The sequence below is a fragment of the Vanessa cardui genome, chromosome 20 (assembly GCF_905220365.1).
Source record: "Vanessa cardui chromosome 20, ilVanCard2.1, whole genome shotgun sequence".
NCBI classification, from domain to species: domain Eukaryota; kingdom Metazoa; phylum Arthropoda; class Insecta; order Lepidoptera; family Nymphalidae; genus Vanessa; species Vanessa cardui.
The window spans coordinates 4,796,155-4,808,361 of record NC_061142.1 but is presented as its reverse complement, the minus strand read 5'-3'; the positions used below and the strand labels follow the sequence as shown (position 1 = coordinate 4,808,361).

Sequence of the window (12,207 nt, the reverse complement as noted above, 5' to 3'; positions counted from 1 at the left end):
AACTAAATTTAAAAGTAGCTGAACAACTCCGTAAACGTCTTATTATCAGTAAAAGGTGTCGTCTGTCAAAGCCGTAGCCACGTACCTTCCTGTAACAGATAACATAGCAATAATAAAAAATTTTTGATGAAAGTCTCCATAATACGGGAAGGTCCGTAAAAAGTGAAAAAAATTATGTTTAGGTATGTATATCTTTATTATAATTATTTATATACTTAAATAAAAGAAAGCCTTTCCTTGAATTCTTACAAATCCTTTATTCATTTAACATAATTTTATACCATTTATTACTTATATAATAATAAAACCGCTGAGTCTCAAACCTTAGTTATAAATAAAATTTGTGCTACAAGAAATGTCTATAATAGAATGTTTACCAAAAAATGACTTACTTATTACAGTATGTAGTTTTAATAGAATTATTTTATTTGTTTAACTTGTTTTATAATCTGCGAGAATAATAATACATTTGAATACCCAGATTATTGTACAATATGCATTTTTAAAAAGAAGACTAACAGACCAAGTGAAAAATAAAAATTATTTATAAATTTTAATTACTACACTAAACATATTATTTTAAAAGCTCGGTCATTTGGCGTAATTATGTTTAAAATGCATCTATAATTTATATATTTCATATCCATATGTATATATACAATAATTTGCAAAGATGATCAGATGCCTCTTCAAACTTTAATTTAGAAAAACTATCGCTAAAACAATGATACAAAGTTACTATTTTATTTAAACGAGCGTTAAAAAACATTAGGACCATTACAGTAATAGAAAGTCCCTAGTGAAGACCTTATTATAATCTTTGGTTGCCACGGCTACCGGTTTAATTTTGTGAATGTAAACAAAGTAATTTCAATTTATTTCATAGAATTATGCATTATAAATCACTTAACCTAATTATGATTTTAAATCATAGTTAATTTATCTAAAATATGTACGATGGAAGACGTAATCGATGCAAATATAATAAAAGCCACGCAAGTTTCTTTAGGAAAATATGTAAAAAGACCTCCACTAAACGACAAGTTGTTAAAGAAGCCACCATTCAGATTTCTACATGATATAATTACAACAGTAAGTATATTGATTATTTAGATGATTAGATGTTTAAAGCTATTGAATGAATTCAAATATCTGTTTTCTTTTTAGGTGTTGAAAAGTACAGGGTTTTTTAAGGGTTTGTTTGAAGATGTAGAATTAATATCAGATAACGTAAAAGATAGGGAAAGCAAAATTATATTTCTCACCAAAGTTATATCGGTTATAGGTAAGTTTGATTACTTTTTTATACTTATCGTATATATGTAGTAGTGGAGAGGATTACACATAATAATATTTATTAGCCATCTCGTTCGATGTGCAACCCGCACAGTATTAGCCCTATGAGCTGTATTAAAATTGCCAAGATATTGCTAATATTCGATTTGGCAAAGATATTCTTACAAAGAAAATATTCCAAATTTAATACAAAATATTTCAGCCACAACAACTGGAAAATCCCTGAGTGTAAAACCCTCTAAAATAGTAGCTGGTCAAGAGCCCGACAAAACAAATGAATTATTACAGTGCCTCGCGTTTGCATTAGATAATAAACTTTCTTCAGATGAAGCTGTAAAACTATACAAAGAAAGAGGCAATCCAACTTTACCAAATGAAAAAAAAGGTAAAGATGCACCTAAGCCAATTAAAAAGGGTGTAAATACAAAAAATATATCATCAAAAAGTACTGAAAAATTGGTCAAATCTGATAAAAATACGAATAAAACGAACTTAAGGGAAAATACTATAGTAAAAAAAGAGTCTCCTCCCAAAAAGACATCCCAAACATCTAAAATTATAAGTAAAAGAGGTCAACAAAAAGAAAAACAAGAAATTAAAAGTGAGACGTCATCAGTGAGAGCAGAGTCGGTGGTTGTTTCTTTAGATGCCGATTCTAATAGTCCTATACACAATTTAGAAATATCTCAAAAAAATGAAAGCTCTGTATTATCAAACTCAAATGAAGAAAACACAAATGACGTCAATGATGAAGCTCGTAGTTTAGTGGACGAAGATGTGACCATTTCACAAGATAAAGTAAAAGTTAGATCTCTTGACAAAAGTAACGAAATTGAAAACGCTGAAAATGATGAAGTTAATAAGAATGAATCCCATGAAAGGTTATCAGATAAACATGAAAATGACGTTTTAAGTAATGACTTAAATAAAAATACTTCACTTCAATCTAATGCAACTATTAATAACGAAATCATACACAAAGAGGAAAATTTAAGTTCAAGCCCGGTGGAATCTGTGGTTAAAGCATCTGAATCAAAAGTTGTGGACATTCCGCATGGAAAAAGACCAGACAGTGTAAGACGACCGTCTTCTTCGAGACCAGGTGCACCGAGATTTCGAGATAAACACGAAATTACTTTGTCAGCCGTAGATAATCTTGTTGTTGGTAAAGTAAATATAATCGTTGAAAATACAACTAACGAAGAGGTATATATTAGCAAATTATTGTTGCATTTAAACTTTTGGTCTCATTTTTATGTTTTAATTTAATTTTCATTTAACAGGAAGAGGAATCTAGTATCGTGATCGTAGAAAATACAGACGCGTTAACGAATTCTCAAGACCAGGATGATCAATTGCAAATGTCTTCAAATGAGCATGGTCATCTCGTACAACAGATATTAAACGCACAAAAAGAGTTTTCTGAAGTCAACGGCAAGACTAATATTGTATGTATTTTCACGATTATTTGTATTATTTATAGGTATATTATTAGGCGAAACTACTAATGATATCTGAGCGCCATACCTTCTACTAATTATTACTTTCCCGTATTTTTTCCTCAGGAATGGCAGTTCGGAGCACAAAAAGCTAGAGATGTTGTTAATCAGGAAATAGAACAATTAAGGTTTAATGTGCAAGCTCTATCGCGTGTCGCAAACCCTTTAGGCAAATTGCTGGATCACATTCAGGAAGATGTGGAAATCATGCGCCAAGAACTCCAACAATGGACTAAAACTTTTGAAGAGGCCTCAAAACAATTGCTGAAACAAAAGACGTTAGTATATTTGTAGGGTGAATTTAGTTTATAAAATAATACTGGTATAAGTAGGTTCTCACTATCATTCATAATACTTACGGCGATGGTTATTGTGAGGTATAAATCAAAATTTTCCCCTTTTAAAATTAACTAAATGAGTAGTAGAAATATGTATAAGTAGAACTATTTTTTCACTATATACTGATTATTTATTAATCCAGCGGCATATTATACCCTACTGTAACCTAGCCGTCGTGCTTCAAGTCCTAGTGACTCTGTATGTTACTCTTCCACGGTCAAACCACTAAACCCAATTTGATGGAACATTTTATGCTGAAAACATAACTATCAAACCTAGTATTTTGTATACCAAACACAATGAGATTTAATTATAGGAAATTCAACCACTTTTAAAGTAGTTATATGTTAGTTACAAAATTGAATGAAAATACGAAAAATATTCGTGTGTGCTAAACCTGCGACATTACAAGTTAACATTGTTACTGTCCAGTTTCAATTGGTTATATTATTTTCCAGCGCAAATGAGGAATCCTTACTTCCTCTCCACTCAAAAGTCAAGCACTTGGAAGCGGATATCGCGGAGAAGTACGATAAAATTAATGATCTTAAGATGGTCATACACAAAAATACATTAAGAATCGAAAAATTGTTAGCAAGCGGGAACGTGCAATAATATTACTGTTTCTTTTGCTTATTGTTATATTTCTGTTGTAGATACATCACAGTATAAATAAATAGTATTTAAAAACACTTTGTTGATGTGTTCTTTTTTCTATAGTAGGTAAATTGAAATACCCAATACAAACTAAATCGGTCGGCTAAGGTTTATACCGATAGGATTATTTCAAACATTTTTGGACTTAATAGGTACCTCTGATGAAAAACAGATTCCAGAATCACTTTCGTACGTCTTGCGTAACTTATACAAGACCTTTAATGTAAAAAAATTGTTCAACTACTGGTAAGTGTTAAAAATTCTTGTCTCTTCTTCTTCGTATCGAGATTTCAATATCATCATTGCTTCTGAAAAAGTCGCTGTGTTTTTTCATTTTTTTCGATTGCTGTTTACGGTGCCGTTTAAGTATTAAGTTTTAAGTACTGAGTATTATATTATAAATTTAATTTAGTGCATTTTGTTAGAATGCTTTTAGAAGGATAGTCAATGTAATATAGTGCCGTCTTTGCTAATATTTTTTCTTTAATTATTATTTTTTTAAATTATTTGTTGTTTAAGACATTTGTATTATTAGTATTAATTTAATGATCTTTCGCTCTAATATTTTCTAATATTCTGCAGTGCTTGCTAATTAGTCTTTAATTCTATTTCACACGCATAATATAAATAGTAAAGAATGAATAATATTTTTTTTTATTTCAAATGATTCCTAAAAATATGGTCTGAACTACAGCTTATTATGAGACTGTGTTCTATATTAAAAATCCGATTTATAATAACCTGTTATTATAATTTCTACATCTTACATATTCCATTTATTTAAGTTAAATAAAGTAACGAAACATGATTCAGAAAGTTTTTTTTTATATTGAGACTGCACCAATTGCCTAATTGCCTGTTTAAGTTATTTCCATTTAAGATTTTTATTTAAAAAATATACTTGAAATATCACTAAAGGTATTTCCTTAGTGATATTAAGAATATAGAGAGTAATTTTAGAATATATCCTAGTAAAATAATAAACACATGATCATGGATACTTAATTCATGATCCATCTTACATCTTAATTCTATATAAATCTTAAACATAAATATATAAAATAAATCATTGCTCTGATATGGATACAATCATTTTGTTAATCCTCAGACATGTTAAATTCACATTCAAAGGGAACAAGAAAACAGCTAGTATGGATGATCAGTTTAAAAAAATGATGAATGAAATCATTACGACCATCTATCGGGTTTAATTTTCGCATTTTCATTCACCTGGTTAATGCCTGTGTATATTTTTCATTATTACCCATAATGCAAAAAGTGTTATAAAATCAGGACTTCTCATTACACAGGACACTTCAGGGCTTCTCCTTAGGAAAAAGACTTTAACATCATATGAATAAAATGGGCTGAAAAGGAGGGCTGAAACTACTATACATTCAACTAAGAAGAAACAACAAATGCTTTTGGAGATGAAACTTTAGAAGTATCCAAAAAATCTGCTTCCGGCACACTAGAATTTATTTATCATACATTTATCTGGCAGCATTGGCAGCATTTCAAGCACTAAATTAATATATACAAATAAATCTGGATACAAAATAAACATGGTACCTATGAAATGTGATGTATTTTTTCATTATTATATTCAGCTGTTAATACCAAATAACGTTGCAGTATATTTAATTATTTTATTTATTTAAATAGCTATGAATAAACATAATTTAGTGATTACATAATAATCAAGAGAATAATTCAAAAATCTTATGACACTATATTTTAATTTAACCAATATACATAAGTTTTAGTTTACAAAATTTTATCGATAATATTATTGCTAGAATTTAGCTTACTAATACTATTCCTTAATCTGTAACAAATTTATTCTAAAATTACATTTAAGAATAATAAAACAACCAGATTATATGTTTCTTAAAATATTTACAACTTGAAATTTTACAATCTAATTTACCTAACAGCACTGCTAATTTATAAGTAAACATTCATAATTATAAATAGCAGATCAAGCTAGGTAATATCTTAATATATTTAAATGCTTGTAATTATTTCTCTACTATAAAGTTGAAACATTTTATTGTTTTGCAACTCTAATAAAGGTAAGGGTTATAAGAGAAAAATTGTAGTCATATTTTTTGTTGATTTTAGATGCATTTAACTTATATCATCTAACTTAATTAATAAAACTAATTCCTGAACTAAAATTTATGGATAACTTATTTTCGTATAGGAGGATGTGGTGGTCCATTGGAATTGTCACACAGGCTCACATAACAGCCGCGGCCTACACGCGCACGTCTTTGACCTTTTAACATATTTGCTGCATGTTCGATACGCATCACCAACCTATGTTGATTTTCCAAACGTTCTAAGCAATTCTTGCAAATAGTTTTAGGTAGAGGATCTGAACGTGATACCTAAAATAGTATTTAATTCATATCAATACAAGTTGTGTGTATTATTATAGAGAATTAGAAAATAGGTTTAAAAAAATAAGACTTACGTTTATTGAAAGATATCTATTGATTTTTTCAGATATACATAATCGAATACCTTCTTCTCCATATATATGAAGAACAACACGATGCATTTCAGAACATAATCGACATATAAATCCAGTTAATACACCTCTGTCTAAGCTCCCCATTGTTGCTTTATTTGTCAATAACAAATAATTTATAAAGACTAAATCTAATCCAAAAGACACAAAAGATATATTTCTTTATTGTTATAAAACAAAATACACCAAAGACAATTTAAAATGTCAAAATCTGTTTTCAGTTTCACAGACAAAATATTATAGAATCTTGATTATTGAACCGTGACTGTTCGTTGTGATCAATTTTAAAATATTTATGAATGTAATCGTAATGCCATGCATTAACATTTTAAATAAAATTAAGAATTTCCTTTGACCTTTGCGGTTAAAATATAAGCGTTTGTTATGTGTTTAAATACAAATTCAAATACTATGCGATAAACTGCAAAATATTAAACTACAGCAAAAATATTAAGAATAAATGTTTTTATGCACATAACGACGAAAATACATATTAAATACATTTAAGGGAAGTAGAGAAACATAGCGTTAGGAATCGTTTAAATTTCCCACGGCGCCAATGTTTACGAGAAGTTGGGACCACTTACCATCAGGTACATTCGTCAGACTCTTTTAATATGCTATAAAAAAGACGAAGTTTTTTATTGAATAATGTATTGCGTTTTGAAAGGCGTAACTTTTTTGACTCTATTTAATTATTTTGTAAAAGAAAAATAGATACACGACTACCTTATCTCTCTTCAAAGGCACTTTTTTATTTAAGTAAAATATCTTTTTTCTCTGTCTTGGGGTTATAAGGGGTAAAAAATAATGGTAAGATGAAAATATCTTTATGTGGAGTATCTGATAGTAAATGATAAGAATATTGTGTATATATTTCAATCTAGGAGTTAATAGGAAGAAAACGTTCAAATGTTTTTAAAAACTGTTTAATTCATCCAACAAAGATTTACATTTATCTCTTAAAATTTTGACTGCCTCCACGAATATTACATTTGGTGTCATAGCTCCAACAGATTCCACATTGACTGAAAAAAAGAAGTAAAAAAATAAGATGTTTTTATGGCAAGTTTTAAATTTAATGCAACCCACCTTGATTTTTAATATTATGATTAGATTTTATTTGTTTTATTTTTTAAAATATTATTTTTAAATTACTAAATTATAATTGATTATTTACTCAATTTACTATTTGTAATATAATATGCACATTTATTTAAAACTGCTTGAAAAATGTTGCTTTTTGCTTTATTTTAATGAACTATTAATATTTACCTTTTAATTGGAAAAAAATGTTCACTTACAGTTTTATTTAAAAAGATGAGTACTTACATATAAAATGATCTCTTATTCTACTTAATACAACAGCATCTTTTATTGCATCATATCTGTATACATTCCGGCTGCAGCTGTCGTATCTGGCATTTCTAACATAGGCTTTCCCATCTGTATCAAGCCCAATCACTCCTGGTGAAAAACAGCTTTGCAGTAAAGTTGCTTCACTGCCATTCACTTCACGTGTTAATGTTATTTCAGGCAATAAGCGATAAGAGGCTGTTGCTAAAAAGTAATGTAATACTATTAAATACAGCAAGGTTTTTTCGAGTTGAATTTGGTTGTATAAGTAAATAAATAAATTCATAAAGTAAAACAAGTTTCACCTGTCAATCATCAAGATAAAGACGTTTTTTTTAAACATTCATGAACTTTGAAAACTACCTAGTGAATCCTACAAAAAGCAACTACAATGCATCAATATATAAGATATTTTATATTTTTAATATATTTTACAGCACTTGTGACTGCATTTAATAATACATTGCTTTCGGAATATACATAGACATCTGATAATACTTGTACTTATTATTTAACAAAGATATTTTTATAATTAGGTTTTACATCATTATTCTCTTTTTTTTACCAAATTTATAAAAATCTACACTTTTATACAAAATAAAACATATCAACAAAATTTTTATACATCTTGTTATAATAAGTCACTTGACAAGACTTACCAACAGGAGAAAATTTAGCATGGTCTTTGCCAATGCCTTTTACTGCAACCAAGTGAAGATCTAATTCATGGCCTGGTCTCATTTTTGATATGAGTATGTCACTGTGTACAGGACCTATATCAGCTTCTTTATGGACAGATGCTTGGTTGCCAATAGGGTGCCATTTAATTGCTGAAGAATATACTAAAATATACAAAAAAGTATTACTTAGTAACAATCTTTTATTATTTTCCTGTTATACTTTTAAGATGTTAAATAGCATACCACTATGATTTTCATATAAATCTTCTGTTCTAAAAGAATCCTTAGGCTGCGACTTATTTGTAGTACATTTAATTTTTAATGAAAACTCCAATGTGTCAAATTCTGTTCCTTCTGTTGCATCTTTAACAAAATATATAATATGTTAATCATTTATGTGTTATATTGTTGATGACTTATGTTTAAAATAAGAATTAATACCTTCTGGCCTATATTCAAAAAGTCTGGGATCTGCTTTAAGAGGAATTAAACCTAATCTATGAGCTAAAACTTCATCTTGTATGATGGATGTATTATTCTTAATCATGACTTTTTCAATTGCCATACTTGGGACTTCACTTAGCATGAGTCTACGAAAAGCATTGGAAAAGGCAGGTTGGATGCCAATCAGGTCAAACTCCATTTCTGAACTGTCCATGCGAACAATTACAATACGGAAATTTTTCGAGAATTTCTTAAAACTCCATTTTTCATCTGCCATCCCATAATCGTCAGGAGCATTCTGAAAAATAATCACAATTATTTTTGCTTTGGTATTTTAATTCATGACTTGATGCATAGTTATACTAAATATAAAGAAAAAAAAAACAAATTTAAACCAAACACGAATTATGCATTTCCATTTTAATTTTAACAAGGATTCAAACAAACACAATAAATACGTTATTAACAGCAATCGCATAAGGGAGACTAACTATAAAAACAATAAAAAGCAAAACTTAATAAGTATATATTTATGAAACTAAATACTAATAGTAAATGCGGAAAAACTATTTCTAACCTTTACGCGAAATTCTTCCAGAAGGACTTTAGGTTTTTCTTCTAGTTTAGGCATATTTTAGGAAGTGTCAAATGTAAGATAAAGTTTAATCTTAATAATATTTTCAAATTGTATTTTTTTGTCATAAAAATTTACTGCATTTCGAAACAAAACAGCTATTAGCTAAAGCAACGCACATTGAAGATTGAATTAATGTCAGCTGTCAAGTTGTTTTATGTTATGACAGGTAGTGTTGCATATTGATAGTTTGCTATCGATAGATAATCGATAGTCTATCAATAGATAATCGATTGTGTTGATAAAAACTAGACAATTAGATCGTGTTGGAAGAATATAAACAACGCCTAGCCTCTTTAATAATTCTTATTTTTTTTTTTTTTTTTTTTATTATTCTTTATTGCACAGATCAATCATGTACAAAGGGCGGACTTAACGCTATTACAGCATTTTCTGCCAGCCATTTTCTTATTGTCCATCTTTAACTTTTTCTATGCGCTTGTCAATTCGTTATGTCACTTGCACTTTTTTCAATAAACCGTTTTAATTGTTGTACTCTAAATCGTATTATTTCTACAGATCGATATTCGATAATATCAATAGCTCCCTATGAGCAATTCTATTCAGGGTTGCCGATGCCTATTCACCTAATCTCCAAAAAATCTTAGCGAAATTCCCCAAATTGGGGAAAACAAATGTCCCAATTCCCCACACAGAAATGTGAAATAAAGGAAAAAAATCATGTTTTTGTATGTTTATTTTTCATTTTCTAACAATAAAATCTAATTTTCGAGTTATATTTCGTCAAATCAGACTGGTCCTGGTTACTGACGACCTTTTTTTTTTCGTCAGACTAGTCATGGTTAATGTCTATATAGAGTTTTGACTTTAATTTTTTGTACTGATTAAAACACGGGTTAACAATCAATTACCGATCATTTAGGTATAAAACGCATAAGTATAAATTCCCCTCTTTTTCTCCACACCAATCCCCGATCGACTTACGATTCCCCGCAATTTGGGGAATTCCCCAAACATTGGCAACGCTGATTCTATTGACACTATCGATAGCATTACAAAAACCATTATATTTAACCGAAGATATCGATAATATCGATAGTTTTTTTTTTCGCTGGAAAAACGCATGACGCGTTTCCTCCACATGATGTTGTATTGTGGGGGTATGTGCTTCCAAGCTAGAGGAGTTCCCGGTTACACAGAATATCTCTACTCCGGGCGACGTTTACAGCTGGAGGAGAAGCTGCGCATAGCGCTGCTGTCTTCTCCCCGGTCTTCTTCGTCGAAGCTAATCCGCTTAGGCACTGTCCTCACGCGCTCACTCCGCAGCCTCTTTCTGCGACATTACACTTTCGCAGAAAGGGGCCATCTCGTTCCAGCACCTCTCGCTGCCTATCAAGGCGGTTATAACGTTCGGCAGCGAAAGTTCTCCGCTGATTATCGCTACCAGGGCATGCCTCTGAGGCCCCCAAGCGGCACACTCCATCAGGGTGTGACACGCCGTGTCCATAGGAGCACCACACGCGTGGCAGGCGGGAGTTATTTCCCGCCTTACTATCTTGTGCAGGTACTTCCCGAAACAACCATGTCCGGTAGGCACCTGAGTTAGTCTGAATGTGAGTGTGCCGTGACTCCGTTTTATCCATCGACTCAAGTGGGGGCGGATCGCCTCCACTGTCGCATGGCATGCCGTTGGGAACCCCAGGTCCTCCTCCCATCTGCGAATAAGGGCTTGTTGAGCAAGAGTACTTACTACTTCGCCCATCACCCCCTCCAGAGGACAACACGGTCCCGGAGGTATGCCCCTAAAAGTCGCTTGGCACCCTGTGGTATGTGAGAGCCTCCCTTATGGTCTCGAAAGGAAGACTGTTGAAGGCATTCGCCATGTCCAAAGATACCGCCAAGACTACATCCCCTCGGGCCACGGCATCTGTGGTTCGTTTATTCAGGGCATTCAGGGCGTCCACCGTTGAACGGCACTGAACCCGTACTGGGTCTCTGAAAGACCCGGAATATCGATAGTTTTATGCTATCAACAGCCAGTTATGTTTACAGAGCAAGAATTTATTACTGTTCCATTTTATTACTTTTTCTTCGATATATGATATATATGAAATATATAAAAAACATTTAAGTATACCCTCCAGTTTAAAAATTGCCTATCTTCTCGAAGAAGTGTAGAATAATATGCATACTTACATACGAAGTCCAAAGACGCGATTCAAAAAAAATAACAATATTCGATGACAAAGTTTTGTCAAAATGTGTCAACATTAGACCCTCGAGTCAAGAAATAATAACGAAAACTTTGACTTTGTTAGTATCCATTTCACAAAATTCAAATTTTGTTTTTATCATCATAGTATCGCGACAGTATCTCCGTTACCAATAATATTGCTATTTTATGGTAAAAATGGCAAACGAGCAGGAGGCTCACCTAATGGCAAGTGATTACCATCGCCCATGGACATCTACAACGGAGCATGCAACCCTTAAGGACGCTCTTTTCTTGAAGGTTCCCAAGTCGTATGGAGTCGTACGTGGAAGAGAGCTATAGATACTGTCTAAAGTATTGATCAAAATGATACTATCGATAGTACTAGCGACATCCTGGAACTAAAAAAAAAGCTGGTAAACGTTCCTTTTTTATGGTACACTTTTAGCGATACAATCTGGCTCACGAAAACTTTACTTAACGGGATCCGGCAAACTTTTATAGTTTGGTCATTGAATTGGATGCTCTTTTTTATATAAAAGGAATGTTCATCTATGTACTAAAATCGTTAAATCAAAAAACGTGTAAGATCG

The 12,207-nt window shown here is 31.2% G+C and overlaps 3 protein-coding genes across 5 annotated transcripts; 1 reads left to right on the top strand and 2 right to left on the bottom strand.

Annotated features, from left to right (window-relative positions):
* The first annotated feature begins 17 nt into the window (after positions 1–17).
* Positions 18–3,824, top strand: LOC124538337 (TRAF3-interacting protein 1). Of its 3 annotated transcripts, none has more exons than XM_047115371.1 (7): positions 18–182; positions 935–1,092; positions 1,168–1,285; positions 1,499–2,502; positions 2,580–2,744; positions 2,862–3,073; positions 3,593–3,824. In XM_047115371.1, exons 2-7 carry the CDS (start codon positions 958–960, stop codon positions 3,747–3,749), a joined length of 1,791 nt encoding a protein of 596 aa, XP_046971327.1. In that variant the 5' UTR covers positions 18–182; positions 935–957; the 3' UTR covers positions 3,750–3,824. The 3 variants fall into 3 exon arrangements, with proteins under 3 accessions (XP_046971327.1, XP_046971325.1, XP_046971326.1); XM_047115369.1 differs by having other exon boundaries at positions 130–182; positions 887–1,092; XM_047115370.1 differs by lacking the exon at positions 18–182 and having other exon boundaries at positions 848–1,092.
* Positions 3,825–7,240: 3,416 nt separating this feature from the next.
* On the bottom strand, positions 7,241–9,568 carry LOC124538331 (DNA-directed RNA polymerases I and III subunit RPAC1). Its single transcript, XM_047115361.1, has 6 exons — positions 9,385–9,568; positions 8,805–9,105; positions 8,607–8,726; positions 8,343–8,525; positions 7,660–7,887; positions 7,241–7,355 (listed from the first exon to the last, which is right to left on the bottom strand). Exons 1-6 carry the CDS (start codon positions 9,436–9,438, stop codon positions 7,246–7,248), a joined length of 996 nt encoding a protein of 331 aa, XP_046971317.1. The 5' UTR covers positions 9,439–9,568; the 3' UTR covers positions 7,241–7,245.
* Positions 9,569–10,717: 1,149 nt separating this feature from the next.
* Positions 10,718–11,164, bottom strand: LOC124538549. The gene has a single exon (XM_047115636.1). The coding sequence runs from the start codon at positions 11,162–11,164 to the stop codon at positions 10,718–10,720; it is 447 nt and encodes a 148-aa protein (XP_046971592.1).
* Between the last annotated feature and the right edge of the window lie 1,043 nt (positions 11,165–12,207).